This window comes from Limanda limanda, chromosome 15, assembly GCF_963576545.1.
Source record: "Limanda limanda chromosome 15, fLimLim1.1, whole genome shotgun sequence".
In the NCBI taxonomy this organism is placed as follows: domain Eukaryota; kingdom Metazoa; phylum Chordata; class Actinopteri; order Pleuronectiformes; family Pleuronectidae; genus Limanda; species Limanda limanda.
In genome coordinates this window covers 24,994,236-25,015,353 of record NC_083650.1, presented here as the reverse complement: position 1 = coordinate 25,015,353, position 21,118 = coordinate 24,994,236, and the positions used below count along the sequence as shown (strand labels likewise).

The 21,118-nt window shown below is 45.2% G+C and overlaps 1 protein-coding gene across 1 annotated transcript in view; it reads left to right on the top strand.

Annotated features, from left to right (window-relative positions):
* meis1b (Meis homeobox 1 b) overlaps nucleotides 1-21,118 on the top strand; it is a 94,452-nt gene that overhangs the window by 56,373 nt on the left and 16,961 nt on the right. Inside the window, exon 9 of the mRNA XM_061087063.1 lies at nucleotides 12,919-12,995. Coding sequence (XP_060943046.1) covers nucleotides 12,919-12,995 — 77 coding nt within the window. The remainder of the gene's footprint in view (nucleotides 1-12,918; nucleotides 12,996-21,118) is intronic.

The following is a 21,118-nucleotide window of genomic DNA, read 5'->3' as shown; positions in this document are numbered from 1 at the left end:
CAGGCGTGAACCCTCTCTCTCTCTCTCTCTCTCTCTCTCTCTCTCTCTCTCTCTCTCTCTCTCTCTCTCTCTCTCTCTCTCTCTCTCGTCTCCCTCTCGTCCTCTCACACAGAACCGTAAGGGCGTCCTATCTTTTATGCATAGCTTCTGCCTCTCTGACTTCCCTCCTCCTCCGCCGCCCCCCCCCACTCTTCCTCATCCACGACTCCGGCTCATTCCATTCTCCCATAATGCACGGCTGTGTTGCCTCACATTTTAATGGCCTTGAACCGATATCACAGCAGCCGAGTTGCACCGGAGAGAGGGTTTGGGGAAAGAGAGTTATGATTTACACATGAGAAATCCTGAGATATTATCTTCCCACAACTCATCTCCACGCCCACTTCCTCCTATAATCTGGTGATGGAAGCGGTGGGGTTTGATGGCGTGTGGCGCCCGGTGTGGCGCCCGGTGCACGGGAGGCAGGTGGCGTGGAAGGTACAGCCATAGGCGTGTTGTTGTTTGTTTACACTTGGTCAGGTGACCCGATGTGTGTGTTGAAAGTGCATCTGCGACACACACACACGAGTATGGATGCAGACATGTGTGTGTGTGTCTGTGTTGTGTATACTTGTGTGTGTGTGTGTGTGTGTGTTTGTGTGTCTCCAGTGGAGTGAGAGAATCCTAACTAGTGACCCAGGTGGTGAAGCAGACAGGAGAGATCTCCTGGTGGAGGAGTGGGACCGAGCCGAGGGAATCTGGTGGGAGAACCACACCACACTTTCATTTCTCTCTCTTTTCATCCTCCTCTCTTTCATTTCATCCCTTCTTCCTGAACTCCTCCTCCTCTCCTCCCATCCTGTGCGTTCATCCTCTCGTCTCTTTCTCCGAACACACTTTCAGCCGAATTTGTTTCCAGTTGCATATTGTTGTTCTCTCTCCTCCTCTCCTCCTCTTCTCTCCTGCTTCCTCCCTCTCTTTCCGAGCTGTGTTCTCGGAGTGTTAGTAATGGCGGCGGGGGGGGTGGATTGGTGGAGGGGTGGCGTGGGGGGGGGGGAAGTGAACACGGCTGAGGGTGCTGCTCACTTGTTTGTTACGACAGATTAAGTCATTGATTTGTAAAAAGCGGTGCACTGATGGAGAAGGCCCTCTGCTGCTGCCGCCCCCCCCCTGCCCCCCCCACCCCCCCTCCTCTGTATTAAAATCGAAGGCAAAGATGAGAGCTAACGTTAAAGACAGGAGTTAAGTGGTGGTGGGGGGGGGAGAAAAGAGGGGAGAAAAGGAGGGAGGCGGCATGAGATAGTTAAGGAAAAAAATGCTAAATATAGAACAGAGGGATGGAAGGGGGGGGGGCAGAGACGGGTGAGTAAGATGGGGCGGGGGGGGTGTAGGTGTAGCACTGAATGACAGAGATGTCAGAGGAAGACAGGGGGGGGGACGCGGGGGGGGACGCGGCATCTCCTTCCTCTGATGCTTCCTGCTCCACAGAGCATAAGGGAACGATTGTGAAATACCTCCACGAGTTTCAGCATTCCCCCCCCCCCCCCCGACCCAGGTTCTGCCCCCCCCAACCCACCCAAACCCCCCCCGGGCCGACGGTGAGTTTCTAATTAAAACGTCGGGAGCAAAAGGGTAATTATGATAATAACATAATAATAACGCTGGGGTTATTAGAACGTTCTGCGGTCGCCAAATTGCTTCCTGGGAAAGATCAAGTTTCAGTGAAAGTCAGGTGAAGAGAAATGGATTCATCTCTGAGAATATGATTCCTTCTCTGAGAATATGATTCCTTCTCTGAGAATATGATTCCTTCTCTGAGAATATGATTTAATCTCTGAGAATATGATTCCTTCTCTGAGAATATGATTCCATCTCTGAGAATATGATTCCTTCTCTGAGAATATGATTCCATCTCTGAGAATATGATTCCATCTCTGAGAATATGATTCCTTCTCTGAGAATATGATTCCTTCTCTGAGAATATGATTCCTTCTCTGAGTATATGATTCCATCTCTGAAAATATGATTCCTTCTCTGAGAATATGATTCCATCTCTGAGAATATGATTCCTTCTCTGAGAATAAGATTCCATCTCTGAGAATATGATTCCTTCTCTGAGAATAAGATTCCTTCTCTGAGAATATGATTCCTTCTCTGAGAATATGATTCCTTCTCTGAGAAAATGATTCCTTCTCTGAGAATATGATTCCTTCTCTGACAATATGATTCCTTCTCTGAGAATAAGATTCCCTCTCTGAGAATATGATTCCCTCTCTGAGAATATGATTCCATCTCTGAGAATATGATTCCATCTCTGAGAATATGATTCCTTCTCTGAATCTGATTCCCTCTCTTCCTTCTCTGAGATTCTGATTCCTTCTCTGAGAATATGATTCCTTCTCTGAGAATATGATTCCATCTCTGAGAATATGATTCCTTCTCTGAGAATATGATTCCATCTCTGAGAATATGATTCCTTCTCTGAGAATAAGATTCCATCTCTGAGAATATGATTCCTTCTCTGAGAATAAGATTCCTTCTCTGAGAATATGATTCCTTCTCTGAGAATATGATTCCTTCTCTGAGAATATGATTCCTTCTCTGAGAATATGATTCCTTCTCTGACAATATGATTCCTTCTCTGAGAATAAGATTCCCTCTCTGAGAATATGATTCCCTCTCTGAGAATATGATTCCATCTCTGAGAATATGATTCCATCTCTGAGAATATGATTCCTTCTCTGAATCTGATTCCCTCTCTTCCTTCTCTGAGATTCTGATTCCTTCTCTGAGAATATGATTCCTTCTCTGAGAATATGATTCCTTATCTGAGCGTCTGATTCCATCTCTGAGAATATGATTCCATCTCTGAGAATGTGATTCCATCTCTGAGAATATGATTCCATCTCTGAGAATATGATTCCATCTCTGAGAATATGATTTCTTCTCTGAGAATATGATTCCATCTCCAAGAATATGATTCCATCTCTGAGAATATGATTCCATCTCTGAGAATCTGATTCCTTCTCTGTGAATATGATTCCATCTCTGAGAATCTGATTCCATCTCTGAGAATATGATTCCTTCTCTGAATCTGATTCCCTCTCTTCCTTCTCTGAGAATCTGATTCCTTCTCTGTGAATATGATTCCTTCTCTGAGAATAAGATTCTTTCTCTGAGAATATGATTCAATCTCTGAGAGTCTGATTCCTTCTCTGAGAATATGATTCCATCTCTGAGAATATGATTCCTTCTCCGAGAATAAGATTCTTTCTCTGAGAATATGATTCCTTATCCGAGAATATGATTCCATCTCTGAGAATATGATTCCCTCTCTGAGAATATGATTCCCTCTCTGAGAATATGATTCCATCTCTGAGAATATGATTCCCTCTCTGAGAATATGATTCCTTCTCTGAGAATATGATTCCCTCTCTGAGAATATGATTCCCTCTCTGATAATATGATTCCTTCTCTGAGAATCTGATTCCCTCTCTGAGAATATGATTCCTTCTCTGAGAATATGATTCCTTCTCTGAGATTCTGATTCCTTCTCTGAGAATATGATTCCCTATCTGAGAATATGATTCCATCTCTGAGAATATGATTCCATCTCTGAGAATATGATTCCATCGCTGAGAATCTCTTCCCGATGAGTCACATGTTCAGGACGTCCACTTGTTTGTTAAACACTTTCTGATCCGTAGCTTTGAAGCCGATGTTTCTCTGCAGCTTCGTGTTTCTGCCGCCGAGTGAAACAAGAGAACATTTATTTTTTTTTATTATTATTTTACAGATCTCTGTTAGAACGTTAGCTCCGAGCGCTGCGGCGTGCAGAGATTGCTCGCCGGCGCTCGGAGGCGGAGTCCCGCTGCTTCCTCTCAGCTCCTCAGTGCTACCTGCCTGCGATCAGGCTTCGTGGATCCCTCCCACTCCCCCATTTACACCCCCCCTCTCCACTCCCTCCACCCCCGGCAGCCCGAGGCGGCCCACCTCCAGCTGTGGCGGCCGCTCACCGCTCCACTTGGTGCGAGTAGCGATTGCTCTGGAGCGCCCCCCCCCCCTCGCTCAAACAGGCGGTAATTACGGGCTTAAAGAGGTTTAGTGGTCCAGCAAACTACATAATCACCCCCTGAATTAGCCCCAGCTCATCAGCCGCAGTCCAACGAGCAGCGCTTACCGCTAGCGCTAGCTCTCCCGCCGCACCCCCCCACCCCTTCCCTTTATTGCACAGCAGCAGGTGTTGTGCAACATCCGGCCCCCTTAATAAACGTCGCCTCCCCCTGAGCGGCGATGGGCGGAGTAATGAAGCACGCCCAGCTCCGAGGGAACCCGAGCGGAGAGCAGGAGACGCTCAGAGAGCAAACAACAGAGACGAGTTCCTTCAGTGTTCACCTCATCCTTCACGTCGGTGTTACACACAACAATGCAACACTTTGTTAGGACTTGAGATTGTTGTGTGTACACATGCTGTAAGCTCCAGAACACACACAAGCTACCAGTGGAGTATAAAGTACTTGAAAGCCATACTTGAGTAAAAGTACAGATATCTTACCTGAAAGTGACTTCGGTAAAAGTAAAAGTCACCCGTCAGAAAATGACTTGAGTAAAAGTCTTAAAGTAGCTCATATTAAAAGTACTTAGGTATCAAAAGTATCTGGTGTTGAAATGTACTTAAGTATCAAAAGTAAAAGTACAAGTACCAAATTAAAAATGCAAAGTGCTTTTTATAGTAGTCCTATACAGACACAAAACAATCCAAAATGTTTCTCCTCAAGATTTATCTCAACTGACTGAAAAATTATAACAACAATATGAATATAATGTATATAATGTATAGTTTTACAAATTTTGAACCCTAGATGAGAGAGAGAGAGAGAGAGAGAGAGAGAGAGAGAGAACCAACCTCCGCTGCTCAAGTAACGAGCCAGTTTGAGAATGTAAGAAGTAGAAAGTACACATATTTTTGTTCAAATGTAACGAGTAAAAGTAAAAAGTCGTCAGGAAAAGAAGTACTCAAGTAAAGTACAGATATGTGAAAAATCTACTTAAGTACAGTAACAAAGTATTTCTACTTCGTTACTTCTCACCACTGCAAGCTACACACGAGCTGGAGACCCACCCGGCTGTAGAGCTGCTTCCTGTGTTTTGTTGTGTTGTCGAGTTCTGGAAAAGTGATGATGGATGCTAATCATCAATTATCAGAAGCCGCTGTCGAGCTGTACGTTGTGTAATCCACTTTGTGCTCGCACTTTAATAACACACTTTTCACCCTTTACCTCGTCAGCTAACTGGATTTATCCAACTCCCCACGGGCGAGAGGGTTTGTGAGATTTTCCACTAAATCAACAAAAGCTGTTTTTTTTGCGAGAGAAAATGCTCATTAACGAGTGAAAAGACCGAGAACATCTGTTTTGTTTCTGGCTTTTCATAATTTCCAGAAGAGATTTGATGTAAGAAACTATTTAAGGGGGGGGTGTCTTTGCCGTTTTCGGTGCTTATATCGGGTAAAAGAAAAAAGCGAGAGTGAATTATTCATGGCACAAGAGTTGTGTTGGTTGTGTTGGTTGTGTTAGTCCGGCGCCACGGACTCATGTTGTCGTTTATTCTGAGTTTCTCCAAAGATCCGGTTCTTGCTCCGATTGGTTATTTAGCATCGGAGACGAGAATCAGAGGAAACGAAGTTAGCGGCTCTTTGTTTACTTCTGTTGTTGTTTAGTTCGCCCTCCCTCCCTCCCTCCCTCCCTTCTCTCTCTTTTCCCTTCTTTAATCCCCCCCGTTCTCCCAGAGCTGGGTCCCTGCTCCCTAATGAAGTCAAAGGGATGTCAGTCGATGCCACCTACACAGAAAGGAATCTGAACTGGTGTATAGCTCTCCCGGCGCAGCGTGAACACACACATACACTCACGCAAACACAAACACACACACATGAGGATGAAACTTCGGAGATACAACAGACTCACACACTCTGGAACGCTTGTTGTAAAGTCTGCTCATGCTCAGGGTTCTGGGCATTTGTGTTGTTAGCATAACAATGTGCTGGCCTCCCCAAATATTGAAGGTAATCTCATACACTTCTGGCAGGAGCAGTTCTACACTTCCAGTAAACTGTGTTTGTGTGACTGTGTTTGTGTGTGAGGGAGTAGAGAGTGTGTGTCTGTGTGTGTGTGTGTTTGTATGTGTGTGTGTGTGTGTGTTTAAGACAGTTTGGTATGATACTCCGATGCCCTTCTAGCCAGAAAGGCCCCCGGATTAGCCGACAGGCATTCCTGATGGGCAGCTCGGTTTCCGTGGAGATTTGACCGGGGAACAGTTTGGGGAACAGACCTGGCCGAGAGGAGGTTCGTTCACGTTCACCTCAGCAGCCGCTCGCCGGTTAATAACCATGAATAATGTTGTTTGCTGTGACTCTGGGCTCGTTGGGAGCGTCCTGGGAACAGCATCCACCTGAAGAGGCTCATTAATAAGAGAAAAGTTTCCCATTCACACGCTGCTGACTGAGGACCCGTTGTGTTCTCCTCTTCCTTTGGGCCTTTTGGACGACTTTAACCATCCGGTGGTAAAACCAGATAACTGGAATTACCAGTGACCCCAGTCTGATATCCTCACATTCTGCTGTGTCATGCTCTTTCCTCCTTGACTGTGACGACATATGATTTTCCTCTCTCTCTAATTTCTGCCTCCATCCGGTTTCATGGTCGCAGTTTTAAAAAGCTAATGTGGCATGTCGAGCTTTTTTAATATGATGCACTGAGGCCTGGGAAGAGCAGCTTTAAATAGAAATATATATGCAATGATAACACCATGTTACAGTAATGGCTGAGGAAGGGAGAAGGACTGTGACTCCATCCCTGTTAACTGAGGAGTCACACACATTCAGATTGAGATGTGGCAGCGAAATTCACTTAGCATGCACTGTATTTTGAAATATATATCAATATCAAATATTTACATAAATTGATCGGCAATGCAGGGTTAAACATAAACAACTAAACATATTTCACAACACTTGGCTGAAGGATGTCGTATATATAACTCCGGAAAAAAGTCGTATTAATTCTAAATTTAAAAAACTTATTTTACATTGCGAAATTGCTTTAGTTTTTTATGTAATTTTCACCTTTTTCCCAGGAAATATTTCTCTATCAGTGTGTGAAATTTGGTGCAGCTTCATTGAATTTAAAGGAGACTGCTCGGCCTTGACAGTGGTTTGCTCTCTACTCTGTGCGTTTCTACTCTGATATTTATTACTTAGTTATTAAATCTGGTGAAATTATTCAGAGACCATAAAAAAAAAAAAAATGTGTAAAATTCCAATCATGGGGTTAGTTTGTCTTATTTTTGAGCAAAAGCGAAATTAAAACTAAAGAGTCAGTGTGAGAGAGAGAGAGAGAGAGAGAGAGAGAGAGAGAGAGAGAGAGAGAGAGAGAGAGAGAGAGAGAGAGAGAGAGAGAGAATAGGAGAGAATATAGTTTTTTTGCTGAGTAGGCGAAATCAAGAGAAGGGAGAACAGCAGATAAAGAAACATTTCTCTCCTCATGGTGAAGTGAAGCATCTCCTACGAAAGTGTGACTCATACTTGTTCTTTACTTTCATATTTCTTTACCCCCCCCCCTCTCTCTCTCTCTTCTCTTGTTACAGTTTTATACGGTTTCCAACTTCCAAAAATAAGAATTATGAATCTATGACCTTTCGAAAGTTCTCTCCCTCTTCTTTTATGACTGTAAACATTTCACTGAGTTACTGCTTCTGCAGATGAGATTACAAAATTTTTGATGGGTTGTTTTTATTTCCCGTAAATGTCAGAAGTTCGTGACCTTGTGTCCCGTCACCGTGACCTTGAAGGTGGCGCCGAGCTGTTAGAGAGTTATTATATTTATAACACATGATTCATATATTGTGTATTAACTCTATGGAGCTGTAGGTAATGAACATATCTATCTAGACTAGTTTCCCTCTCTGTTTGGACAATGGGAGTAACAAGTTGTCTCTCAGGATCTTTACTCTCTTATCTCTCCGGGCTCCAGATCTCCATTTCCACGTCTCCTCCTCCTTCCCTCCTTCCCTCCTTCCCTCCTTCCCTCCTTCCCTCCTTCCCTCCTTCCCTCCTTCCCTCCTTCCCTCCTTCCTTCTCTCTCCTCGTCTCTCTGTCCCTGGCTTGTTCACGTCTGTCGGGTCAGAGAGGAAGACGCTCAGACAGGGAGGAGATGTTACTGATGCTCTGTGACTCACCCACACACACACATCTGTCAGGGAAACACACACACACACACACACACACACACACACACACACACACACACACACACACACACACACACACACACACACACACACACACACATGACCATGCACGGCTGGATTGACTCGCAGGCCCCAGTGAGCTCAGTGGCTCAAATCAGAACAAACACACACAAGCTAAAAAATTGACTCCAACACACGCACACGATATAACCGACATTCGTGCACACACCCACGCATGCACACACACTCACACACACACAGACACACACACTGGGATTGATAAGACGCACTCCTCCTGGCACACACATGCTCGGAGCCCAGCAGCGAGCCGGGTGGAAACTCTCATGAAAGGAGTTGTATATTTGGAGAAGACATATCATTAAGATAGGAGGAGGGAGGAGGGAGGGAGGGAGGGAGGGAGGGAGGGAGGGAGGGAGGGAGGGAAGGGAGGGAGGGAGGGAGGGAGGGAGGGAAGGATGCGCAGAAACTTTCCATCTGCTCTTTTAAAGAACATGTTATTGCTTCTCTCTCTCTCTCTCTCTCTCTCTCTCTCTCTCTCTCTCTCTCTGTCTCTTTCTTCTCATCCCGCTGAACTTGAGCCAAAGGTCGTTAAAAAACAGCAGATTCACTCTCGGACGATTATTCGAACAGGAAACTAAATCACAGCGTCCTGACAGATAGGAGCTGATCTGGTGGTTTAGAGAAGAGGAGGACAAAAACATCGTCCATGTCTCTGGCAGCTTGTCCCGGTTATGAATAAAAAAAAACCTCTGGCGTGTATCTGGTGGTATTAGTGGGAGGAGCCAGTGGTGGAAGATGTAGAACCTGATGAACCCAGCCAGGATATCGAGTCTGTGCTGCTGCCTGAGATTGAACTTGTGTGTGTCTCTGGTTGTGTGTCTGTCCATCTGCATTGTGTGTGTTTGTGCGGCGCTGTGGCCCCCTGGCGTGGCCGCGGCCCCCCACCCCCCCGTGCATCACGAGGACCTCCCTCCTGCTCCTCCTGCAGATCTGCAGCACGTAGAATGGACACATTGATCTCCTCATGGGGAATCAGCTGTGTTTGCTGAGGAGACATAAAAGACACATGATGAGCTTTGATATGAGAGTGTGTGTCTGTATGTAAAGAGCGACATCACATGACACACAAATGTTTTCTCACTTTCGACAACACACACACACACACACACACACACACACACACACACACACACACACACACACACAGACGAGCGGCGCCGCACATTCGCTGCCGTTGTTTCCGTTGTGATATCATCTGATGTGTCGGCCGTGTGGAAGACACTCGCACACACACACACAAACACACACCAGTTACATGAATGGACACATAGTTCACATGCATGTCTCCGCACAACTACACACACACACACACATAAACGCACACAAATGGTTTGCGGATGGAAAGTGGACACAGATTTGGCCGGAGGCAACAATGCAATAATAACTTAGCGCGTGAAATTAGCCTCGTTGCGTGTTTCCCATTCACCACAACCAATCACATGGCCGAGGGACGGCTGGGAAACAAGAGTCTGCCCCCACCCCCACACACCCCCCCCCCACACCCCACCCCCCCGGTTCCAGCATTAAACACAATCCCGCTCATTATGCGCCGAAGAAACTGTAATGAAAATATGAAAACACTGGCGCCACACTGATTTTGCACGTCTGATTGACTATTAAGTGTTTGTGTGTTCGTGGTAGACGTACAGTGAGCGTCGTGCAGCGGCCGGATGAGTGGCGCCTGGTGTCGGGCGCCATGACACGGCGTGATGAATGGATAAATGTCAGGCTGCTGACGTGAATGGCTCGATTATATCAGACAAATATATCAATTCTTGTCACCGGCTAAATGACAGATGCTGTTTGGGGAAAGTTTGATTTGATTATTGAAGACGGAGAATTACTGGAACTGCGTCAAAAGTTTTCCTCTTTCACAACAAGAAAATAAAACTCACTAAAACTATTATTGAATATTGTTTGAGATCCGATCATTCCATGCTTATTCTGTCCTATCAATAAATGCAAAAATATCCCAAAAAAAGGAAATTATGCAACTAATACTTGGAGAATAAGCAGAATTTGTTTTTATTTTGTTCAAAAGGAAAGCGACTGTATGTATTGAGATCAGATCTCTCGAGTCATCTCTCTACTTGTTGGATCTTTTTCATAAAGATCTCTGAATTAGGTTTGGCTTCTTTCTGCCTCATACTTATATTTTTCTCAATCCTCATAATCTTTGGAATCAAAATTCATTAACGTTTCCCTTCTTTCCTTCCTTAATGTAAACTTAGCTTTTTGTAATACTCACATTTTCCTCCTCAACAATCTATTTTCTCTAGATCCGATCATTCCATGCTAATGCTGTCCTATCAATAAATCCAAAAATATCCCAAAATATCTTTCAAAATAAGGAAATGATGCAACTGATACATGGACAATTAGAAGAATTTGTTTTTATTTTGTTCAAAAGGAAAGCGACTGTATGTATTGAGATCAGATATCATCTCTCAAGTCATCTCTCTACATGTTGCTCTGAATTATCTTTGGCTTCTTTCTGCCTCATACTTATATTTTTCTCAATCCTCATAATCTTTGGATCGAAATTTATTAACATCTCCCTTCTTTCCTTCCTTAACGTAAACTTAGCTTTTTGTAACACACACATTTTCCTCCTCAACAATCTATTTTCTCCCTCGCTCCTCTCCTCCTCTTTTACGGCCGGCCTCTGGTGCTCAGCACAGTTCATGACTTGTCTTCGTCATGAACAGAACATTGTCCTCCATGACCCCCCCCCCCCCCAACTCCACTCTAATATAAATCAACAAACTCCCTAAGTTCACATTTATCCAATTTATCCTTTTCTATATATTTAAACAGGTGCTGCAGTAGTTTGAAGTCAGTTTCTCATGTTCATGATTCTTCAGCTGAATAATGAGAGAAAAGCTTTAAAATCCTGTTTCACTGCAAATCATCATTTACATCAATCATGTGAAAGAGTCAAATCCTCTGAAAGAAAAGATAAGAGTTGAGACGAGATGAAAACTAGATTCAAGCTTAGTGTGATATTGTGTGTGATAGTGTTTTATATTCTTAGTGGGAGATATTTAAGAGTTAAAAGACTCAAACTTAGATTAAACTAACGAGACTAAGTCGAGCACATTGTCCAGATGAAGCTCAGTCAAGCTGCTCCGAATATAACAAGATCTCAAATTCCTGGTTCCACCTCACACCACATTCTCCAGTAAAGTTTCCTGGAAATGAGTTGTGTGGTTTTTGTGTTATCTTGTTCACTAACAAACAAACAAACAAACAGACTCATAAACGAGGAAGAGGGGAAACCTTTGAAAGCTCATTTCAAGGTGAAGAGATTTGAAAAGGAAGATAAAAAACTAAATTAAGATTAGAAACTGAGCGGCGGCGTTGAAGGAGTGAAAAGAGAGATTTCATATTCTCTCTCCTGTTAACGTTACATATTCCCAGCTCTCTGATTACATATGCGGCGGGGGTGAAAGGGGGGTGGGGGGGTGGGGTCCATCGACGCAAACATATTTGTGTAAGAGGCTGCCTAATTACCAGAGCTGGTTCTCCACTTCACTTAACTTTCTAATTGGCTTGCCTTTTTGGCTGCCATTAATTACAGGAATTCATATTCCATTAATGATTGGAGGGGTGTGGGTGTGTGTGTGTGTGTGTGGGGGGGGGGGGTGTAGAAGCGTTAACATGCACTCACACTCACACATTCTCACAGTTTACATCCAGACAGACACACACAAGCACACACTGACACCAACCTACCAATGAGCATGAGCGCACATCTTATTCTCTACCTTTCTTTAAACAGTTGGGTGTGTGTGTCTGTGTGTGTCTGTGTGTGTTTATTTGTTTATTTGTGTATTTAGAAGGATCCCCATTAGCTCCTCCCCCTAAGACAGAGCTACTTTTAGTGGGGTCCACATTTAAGACAAACATATAGATATCAAACATTTAAAACATACGTTAAATTACAAATATCAAAAGTTAAAATACATTAAAATAATGATCATACAATTTTATATTTACAGATATCAAAAATTAATTTAGTGGTTATGCAATTTTACCTTTGTCATGATATAAAACACTGATATATCAAATTCCATAGAAGCAAAAACTGCAAACCATGGAAGAGAATACTACGCATTCATGTACAGTACAACATCATCTAATGTCACAAGTATGTTGTACCCAAGTGTTTCATGATTTGCTTTTTGAAAATACATTTACGTGTCACGTTTATAATTTCTGTTGGTCGTAGGTTCCATGACTTCATGGCTCTGTATCCCACAGTGCGTTTAAGAGAATTGGTATGTGTGTGTCTGTGTGTGTCTGTGTGTGTGTGTGTGTGTGTGTGTGTGTGTGTGTGGGGAAGTTTGATTTGATTATTAAAGATGAAGAATTACTGTAACTGCGTCAAAAGTTTTCCTCTTTCACAGCAAGAAAGTAAAACTCACTGAAATAAGATTTGAATATTGTTTGAAATACAACATGTAAACGTTGACTTGACTCGAGCTTCAGATCCGATCATTCCATGTTCATTCTATCCTATCAATAACAATATTTGTCTTCATCACACAATGTGCTGTCCGGTCTGTTCTCACCCGTCTCTCGCCCTCTCCCCCTCTCTCTCTCTCTCCCCAGCACCCCTACCCGTCAGAGGAGCAGAAGAAGCAGCTGGCGCAGGACACCGGCCTCACCATCCTGCAAGTGAACAACTGGTGAGTCCTCCCACAGTTTACACCACGCAGAGGTCTGACCCCCCCAGGCTATCCCAGGTCTTAATGATTGGAATTAATGCCTCCAATCCATCACACACACACACACACACACAGACACACACATGCACGTCCACACACTGACTGAATCCTCCTCATCTGGATCAATCCATCTAAAGAGATTTGGCCTGCAGTGGTTTTCCAGACTCCAAACACGAGCATGTTAATTAAGAGTCCGACTACATCATGAAAACATCCAATAAAAGCCTGGGACATGCAGCAGTGAGAAGTGATTACTGCTCCAGCAACGAGACTCATTACAACATTTCACTTCACTTGTTTTGAGGGTTTACAGAGTTTTTTTTGCAGCTATTAACATTTGTTTTAATCAAACTCCTCGTTCTCCCTTTACGCTCTCGTGGTGAAACATTTATTCCCAATTCATGTTCACGATATTATCCTCAAATTCATCTTTCTGACCCGGGTGATGCAATTCACCGTCATACAGTTTAAACTTTAGTTTAAGAAGAATAATTACTCACAAAGTGCCGTTAAATCCCAGCAGCTGCTGTTTTAATCACTGTGTAAAGTCTGTTTATTGGGTGTCAGCTGACCATATATCCTTTTACAGATTGTTTTTTAGTACTTCTTCATCACGCATGAAGCATGTGAAGTCGTCCTTGTTAGCAGCTCGGGGGGGCACAACCTGCCTTTGCACATTACTGCCCCTGTAAGTGGCAACTAGACGGTTAATTGGGCAGGAGCGTGACCGGCCCGGGTCGTAAAAACCCGGTTTGCTAACTAGCTGCTTTAACCTCAGGTATAGAACTGTGAAAGGTAGAAAGGGAACACCCTGTGTCCTTGTGCGGCTGTGGTCTTATCAGAGAGATGAATATCAGCTCATGCTTAGTGTTATTAGCCGTGTCTAATTAAACGGGCCGGAGTCTGGGATTCGGAGGCAAAGGGTCCAGGCAGCAGCAGCAGCGTGTGTTTGATCTGAAAGACCCTTAAAAGAATCCTTCAAAGTATCAGTCAGAGGCAAAAGGTAGGAGCATGAAAGTGGAGACTGCAGGAAGAGAGAGAGAGAGAGAGAGAGGGAGAGCCGGACGGAGTGAGAAGGAGATGAGGAGAAAGAGGGGGAGATAAGGAGGAGAGGGGGGGGGGGGTAAGAGATGAGACAAGATAAAGCCCCATTACCAGCAGGCTAATGATGTTAACATTATTCCAGCCATTGTTCAATCTGAGACCTCAGAGACACACACACGTTAGATTAGAGAGGATGGTGTATCAGTCTGTGGAGAATTCATTTCATACCAGGCCAAACACAATGCACACACACACACACACACACACACACACACACACACACACACACACACACACACACACACACACACGCTGGGAGAGAGAGGCCTCCTGACCAGAGGGAATCCTGTAGAGGTTATCAAGTCACCTCTCTGAAATCCATGGGGATCAATTCTTACAGCCGAGATAAAGCCAAGCTGTGTGTGTCTGTGTGTGTGTGTGTGTGTGTGTGTGTGTGTGTGTGTGTGTGTGTGTGTGTGAGTCAGACAGACAGTCACATGAACAGTAGCTTGGTCACTTAAGGCTGACTGTGTGCTCTCAGTCTGTTTGTTGTTTTTATTGGTGGGGGGGTGGGTGGGGGGGGTAGCAACACACCCTGGAGGTGTGCGTGCGTGCGTGCATGTGTGTCCGTGTGTAACACAAACACACACACACGCACTGTGTAAATCGTGGGAGGTTAATCTTGGTTTGTGTAAGATGTGTGTGTGTCTGTGTGTGTGTGAGAGAGAGAGAGAGAGAGAGAGAGAGAGAGAGAGAGAGAGAGAGAGAGAGAGAGGAACCGGGGGTGGTTAATCTAAGGGGTATTAACTGTTAAACCCTGCATGCTGGGATCCTGCTGCCCCCTCACATTTTGTTGTATACGTGTGTGTGTCTGTGTGTGTGTGTGTGTGTGTGCGTGTGTGTGTGTGTGTGTGTGTGTGTGTGTGTGTGTGTGTGTGTGTGTGTGTGCGTTTGTCCACAGGCATATTTCCATGCACGGTTGTTTGAGCGAGCAGCACATCGTAGCACGGAAGGTTGATCGAGAGGCAAAACAAGGAAGTGAAGAGAGAGAGAGGTTGATGGAGAGAGAGAGGAGGATAAAACAAGGGATGAAGGAGTGAAGTGATGCAGAGGAGGAGAGAGAGAGAGAGAGAGAGAGAGAGGTTACGTTAGGGGAAGAGCCATTTCACAGGCGTGTTGTTGTGCTGATTGGGAAGCCCTGTCATTGGCCGTCTCCATGGCAACCCCTGGTGATGTTACCTCCTGACCCACTGATTTGTTGAAGTCAATTTCCCGAGCTGTGATTATGTTTGTCGGTCGCACACACACTCACACACACATACACACACATACACAAATGCATGCATGTCTAAATCCTCTCACAGCTACACACACACACACACACACACACACACACACATTTTCTCATGCATTCACTCGCACAAAATCAGGTCTACAACTGTGAAATCAAGCCAAAGAGGATGTAAGAAACCATAACACACTTACTGGGAGTGTGTGTCACGGTCGCACACAGGCCATCACAACTCAATTGAATTCACATCCAATGGCTGCAGATGAACCGTGGGTCATCAGTGTTTACGGGGGGGGGGGACCTAACGACGACAAAAATGTCGAGCTGACAAATAAAACGCACAACGCCATCCTGTGACTTGTAACAGCTGATCATGCCACAGAGACACACACACACAATCTCTTCAAATCACGTGTGTGTAATATGCTTTCCTTCACATATACAATATCTCTCTCCTCCACACACACACACACACACACACACACACCCAAGATGTGTTAACACACATGTCGGTGTGTATTATTGATGAGCGAGCACACGGTCGGGCTCAGCAGATTAAATAAAAATGCTAAAGGCCGGCAAGGGGCTCAGATCACTCATGAATTATTGGCAGAAATACTCTTCACCAGGGAATCTCAATTTGAATGGAAAAAGAGAGTATGTGTGTGTGTGTGTGTGTGTGTGTCTCTGTGTGTGTGTGTGTGTGTGTCTGTCTGTCTCTGTGTGTGTGTGTGTGTGTGTGTAGGGTTGTACATGTTCACGTTTGCCCAGCTGAACCTTATAGAGAGGGAATGCACACACACTGTATTGTCCACACCCAAGTGCAAATACTCCGACACAACCCCACATAGAAGCCAGTGTATACATACACAATACAGACACACACATGTGTAGATGCAGAGTCATGCACTTCCTGGACACGTAGGGCGTGCACACAACGTATAACACACACACACACACACAGCAGGACACGGATAAATCACAACATGAAGACAATAAACACACAATTGGTCAAAGATGAATGGTCACGTTTCACTGATCAGTCGAGTAAAAACCATCAAATGTTCAGTGTTTTCAGTGACATGATATTTGTACATATTAATTTAACATATTATTACATTAGCAAAAGATGATTTAATATTTTTCCTGTGAATATTTTAATGTCTTTGAGCTGTGAAGCGTTTAAAGCCTGAAACCCAAAGATCTTCTTCCTGCTTCAAATCAAACGAATCCCAGAGACGAGTATTTACAGTGAAGCTAAGTTGTTTAAAATAATCAAAAGGTCACATGTCACTCTCTCTCTCTCTCTCTCTCTCTCTCTCTCTCTCTCTCTCTCTCTCCCTCCCTCCCCCCACCAGTCAGTATCTCTGTGCTAAGTTCTCCTAACACTCCGGTGATGTAGAAATCGATGGTGAGGTCATCAGGTTTCCCTCGTCGGCCGCCCCTCCCTTTTCCTGCCTGCAATTTAATAATGTCCCTTTAAAGGCCGTGTTTAAGCCTCGCCGGGCGATTGTTTTGTCAATAAGGCTTTTTACGAACGTCTTAAAAGCATGGGCCGAGAGAGAGAGAGAGAGAGAGAGAGAGAGAGGGAAGGAGAGAGGGAGAAAGAGAGAGAGGGGAAGGAGAGTATTTAGGAAGTGGAATGGACGGACATTCAGGATACTTAGGATGAAGCAGCTCGGCTCGAACATGTCCGTCTGTTATCGGGTTTCTGAAAGGACGAGCGAGTGGAGGAGGTGAGGGGAGGAGAGGAGAGGAACAAGGACGTTTACGCTCTCTCTTTTAAGCTCCACACACTTTTTGATTCTAATAAAACCTCCTGTAATAGAAGCCGAAGCCTTTGGTCTTAATCCTGTAGTTTTCTTATTGTGTCTCTCAGATCTTTGTGTTATTGTGTCTTTAAGTACTTTGAGTGTGTGATCACAGTGAACTGTTGTTGTGTTGTTGTGACTGAACAGAAGTCAGGTGATCACACAGGTTTTAAATAAAGATTAGTCAAACATTATGAAGGAGAAATCGAGAGTGAAACAATAACTCACATCGCTGATTCGATCTAAAACAATGATGTCAGATGTTAGCAGTATTTACCGAGTATTTACTGAGTATTTACTGAGTATTTACAGAGTACAATACTCTCAGAATTTATGTGGTGGTTAAAACTATATCAATAATAAGTTTTAATAAAGCAGAACTTTCCTTCAACTGAGTGACAGACAAACAGGTGGTGAGATGAGTTGTATGATTCAGTCGACAAGCCAGAGAGAGAGAGAGAGAGAGAGATGCTGGAACTTGTTCCTTCTGAAGTGTGTGTGAGTGTGTGTGTGTGTGTGTGTGTGTGTGTGTGTGTGTGTGTGTGTGTGTGTGTGTGTGTGTGTGTGTTGGAATTAGCAGGCCCAGTTTCAGTCAATGCCCTAAAGCTTGTTACATACACTGCAACTCTGTCAAGTTGCTTCAGCGTAAAACTCCCCGACATTACAGCAAATACCACACACACACACACACACACACACACACACACACACACACACACAGACACACACAGACACACACATTTTACTAGGCATGACCTCACCCTCAGATTTCAACACTGACTATGAATGTGAAGCTCCAGCGGTTCCTCTGCTGTCGTGGCCCTTGTGCAGGAATCTTCCTCCTGTGCAGACACGACCTCGTCTTCATCGTATTGTGTCAACACAGTTGCGTGTCGACGTGGGATTGTGCTCACACACACACACACACACACACATATATAGGTGTCCATTTGCAGAGACACTCTGTGAACTGAACACCACCCCCTCCCCTCCTCCTCTCTTTCTCTCACTCTCTCTGTTTCTCTTACATCACAGCGAGCCGCCCGAGGCCAAACCTGCCCTCGCCTCTCTCTCTCTCTCCCTCTCTCTTCCTCTCTCTCCCTCTTTTCTCCCTTGCTCCTCTCCTTTTGCTTTTCAACCTCCTTTTGTAGTGGGGGTGGTGGCGGTGCTGGTGGGGGTCCGGCACATGAAAGGCGGCAGGACGTGAATGCCGGGGTCTGTGTGGAGGGGAAACACACGGGCGCTGTTCTCACGCCGTTTGTTTTCCAGCGTTGATCAAACTCTGTGAAGTCGATCAGACACTGAGCGATCGGGCCAAAAGGAAATATCATCGAGGGAAATAGGACACGGAATCCTGCAATTAACAGACAAGAAACAGAGAGGAAACTGATAGGAAGCTGACAGGAAACTGACAGGAAACTGAGAGGAAACTGAGAGGAAACTGAAAGGAAACTGACAGGAAACAGACAGGAAACTGAAAGGAAACTGAAAGGAAACTGACAGGAAACTGAAAGGAAACTGACAGGAAACTGAGAGGAAACTGAGGAAACAGACAGGAAACTGACAGGAAACTGACAGGAAACTGAAAGGAAACTGACCGGAAACTGAGAGGAAACTGACAGGAAACTGAGAGGAAACTGAGAGGAAACTGAAAGGAAACTGAGAGGAAACAGAAAGGAAACAGACAGGAAACTGAAAGGAAACTGAGGGTTAGGGTTAGGGTTAGGGTAAACTGAGAGGAAACTGAGAGGAAACTGACAGGAAACTGACCGGAAACTGAGAGGAAACTGAGAGGAAACAGAAAGGAAACAGACAGGAAACTGACAGGAAACTGAGGGTTAGGGTTAGGGTAAACTGAGAGGAAACTGAGAGGAAACTGACAGGAAACTGACCGGAAACTGAGAGGAAACTGAGAGGAAACTGAAAGGAAACTGACAGGAAACTGACAGGAAACTGACAGGAAACTGACAGGAAACTGACAGGAAACTGACAGGAAACTGACAGGAAACTGACAGGAAACTGAGAGGAAGGTGAGAGGAAACTGAGAGGAAACTGAGAGGAAACTGACAGGAAACAGACAGGAAACTGAAAGGAAACTGAAAGGAAACTGACAGGAAACAGAGAGGAAACAGACAGGAAACAGACAGGAAACTGAAAGGAAACTGACAGGAAACTGAGAGGAAACTGAGAGGAAACAGACAGGAAACTGAAAGGAAACTGACAGGAAACAGACAGGAAAATGACAGGAAACTGACGTGGATTTCATGCAGTTAAGATAAGTGATGGATCTGTGTGAAGGATTCCTGGACAAAGAGTTAAATGACGAGAGAGATATCATGAAAGAAGATCATGGATATCAAATGAATAATATGATTCAGAGAGTGTCTCCTCTGACCAGGCCCAACAGTCCACTTCAAATTGGTTAAATCAGGTTTTATATAGATCACACAAATAAACATGCCTGATGATCCATGAAATATTGTCTGAGAAGTCTGTTAGAAAAGGCTCATTCTCAATGTTAAAGAAAGTGAAATTTGAAGCGTTCTTCCCCGACTGACAACACATCCACCTCCAAGTTTTGTGTTAATCCATTTTGTGTAATCCTGACGCACAACACACTCATGCAGGTGAAACCGTAAATACCTTTATCCTTAAACGGGTGTATTCCTGTTCTCTGGACCCAGAACCTCTCTGGTCCTGGTCCTGGTCCTGGTCCTGGTCCTGGTCCTCCACCTCCACTCGCAGGTGTCGTCGGCCTTGTTTAGTTTCTGGGCAGGCGGGGGGGTTCCCGTGGTGCCGGCTGCTGGGAGCCAGCGGGGGGGAAGTGATACACGCGTAGACAGGAAATGACACGGGTTGTGTGAGAGGATTCAGGTCAACCAGCGACGCCGAGTCAGCAGAACGGCTCCGTGTGGAAAGTGGGATTTTTATTTTTTGCAGCCAGGTTTGTGTGTTTATTTGTGTGCAGTGGTAACAAACACACACAAACACGCACACACACACTGTGCACGGCCTCCCGAGCGGCGTGCACGGGGGGGGGGGGTTGCTCATAGAGCTTCTACACATGCCAGCAGACACAGAGCACCACAGTCCTACACACACACACACAGATGCATACATGTCTAAAGGACACAGGCTCAGTGCAATGTGTGTGTTTGTGCAGCGGGCAGCACGGGGCGGCCATGTTGTTTCTGGGTCGATCCCGGCTCTAAGCCACGCCCCCTCCCTGGCAGTGATGGATGAGCGGCTCGCTGAGGACAGGAATGTGTGAATGTGTGTGTGAAGGGAAACAGGGACGGAGATAGAGAAAAGTGACCGAGGTCAGACGTGACAGCGAGACGCTCCGATGTCTCCACCTCCTCCTCCGTCCGTCCTCTCCTCCTCCGTCTTCTCCTCCTCCGTCTCTCCTCTCCTCTCTCCCCCCCCCCCTCTGTTTAGACTTCGGTCCTAGTTTGGAGTCGGTGAGAGTTCCTCCGTCGGCCCAGCCAACGAGTTCATGTATGTTTTTCAAGTGGCCAACATTTCCCCTCTATAACTCTGTGAGGCACCTGGTTGCCATGGAGACGTGCACATACACACACACAAACACACAAGCCCGCCCCCCCCCCCCCGGTCGGTGTGGTTACCCACCCGGCTCCAGTCTGTAAAACCAGCTTCACTGGGAGATTCATGGCTCTCTTAATGGACACTGGGCTGTCGGGTGGTGCAGCAACAGGGAGTGTGTGCATGTGCTCACACACACACTTGTGTTTTATGTGTGTGTGCATGTGCTCACACACACACACTTGTGTTTTATGTGTGTGTGTGTGCAGTAATGGGGATGAAGTGAGACCCCACTCCCAGGCCAGAGACCCTTTTACATTTCACAGCTTTCTTACGTTTCGCTCTGTATGTGGATCCAGCTAATCCACCTCCTGCTATCAGGAGGTGTGTGTGTC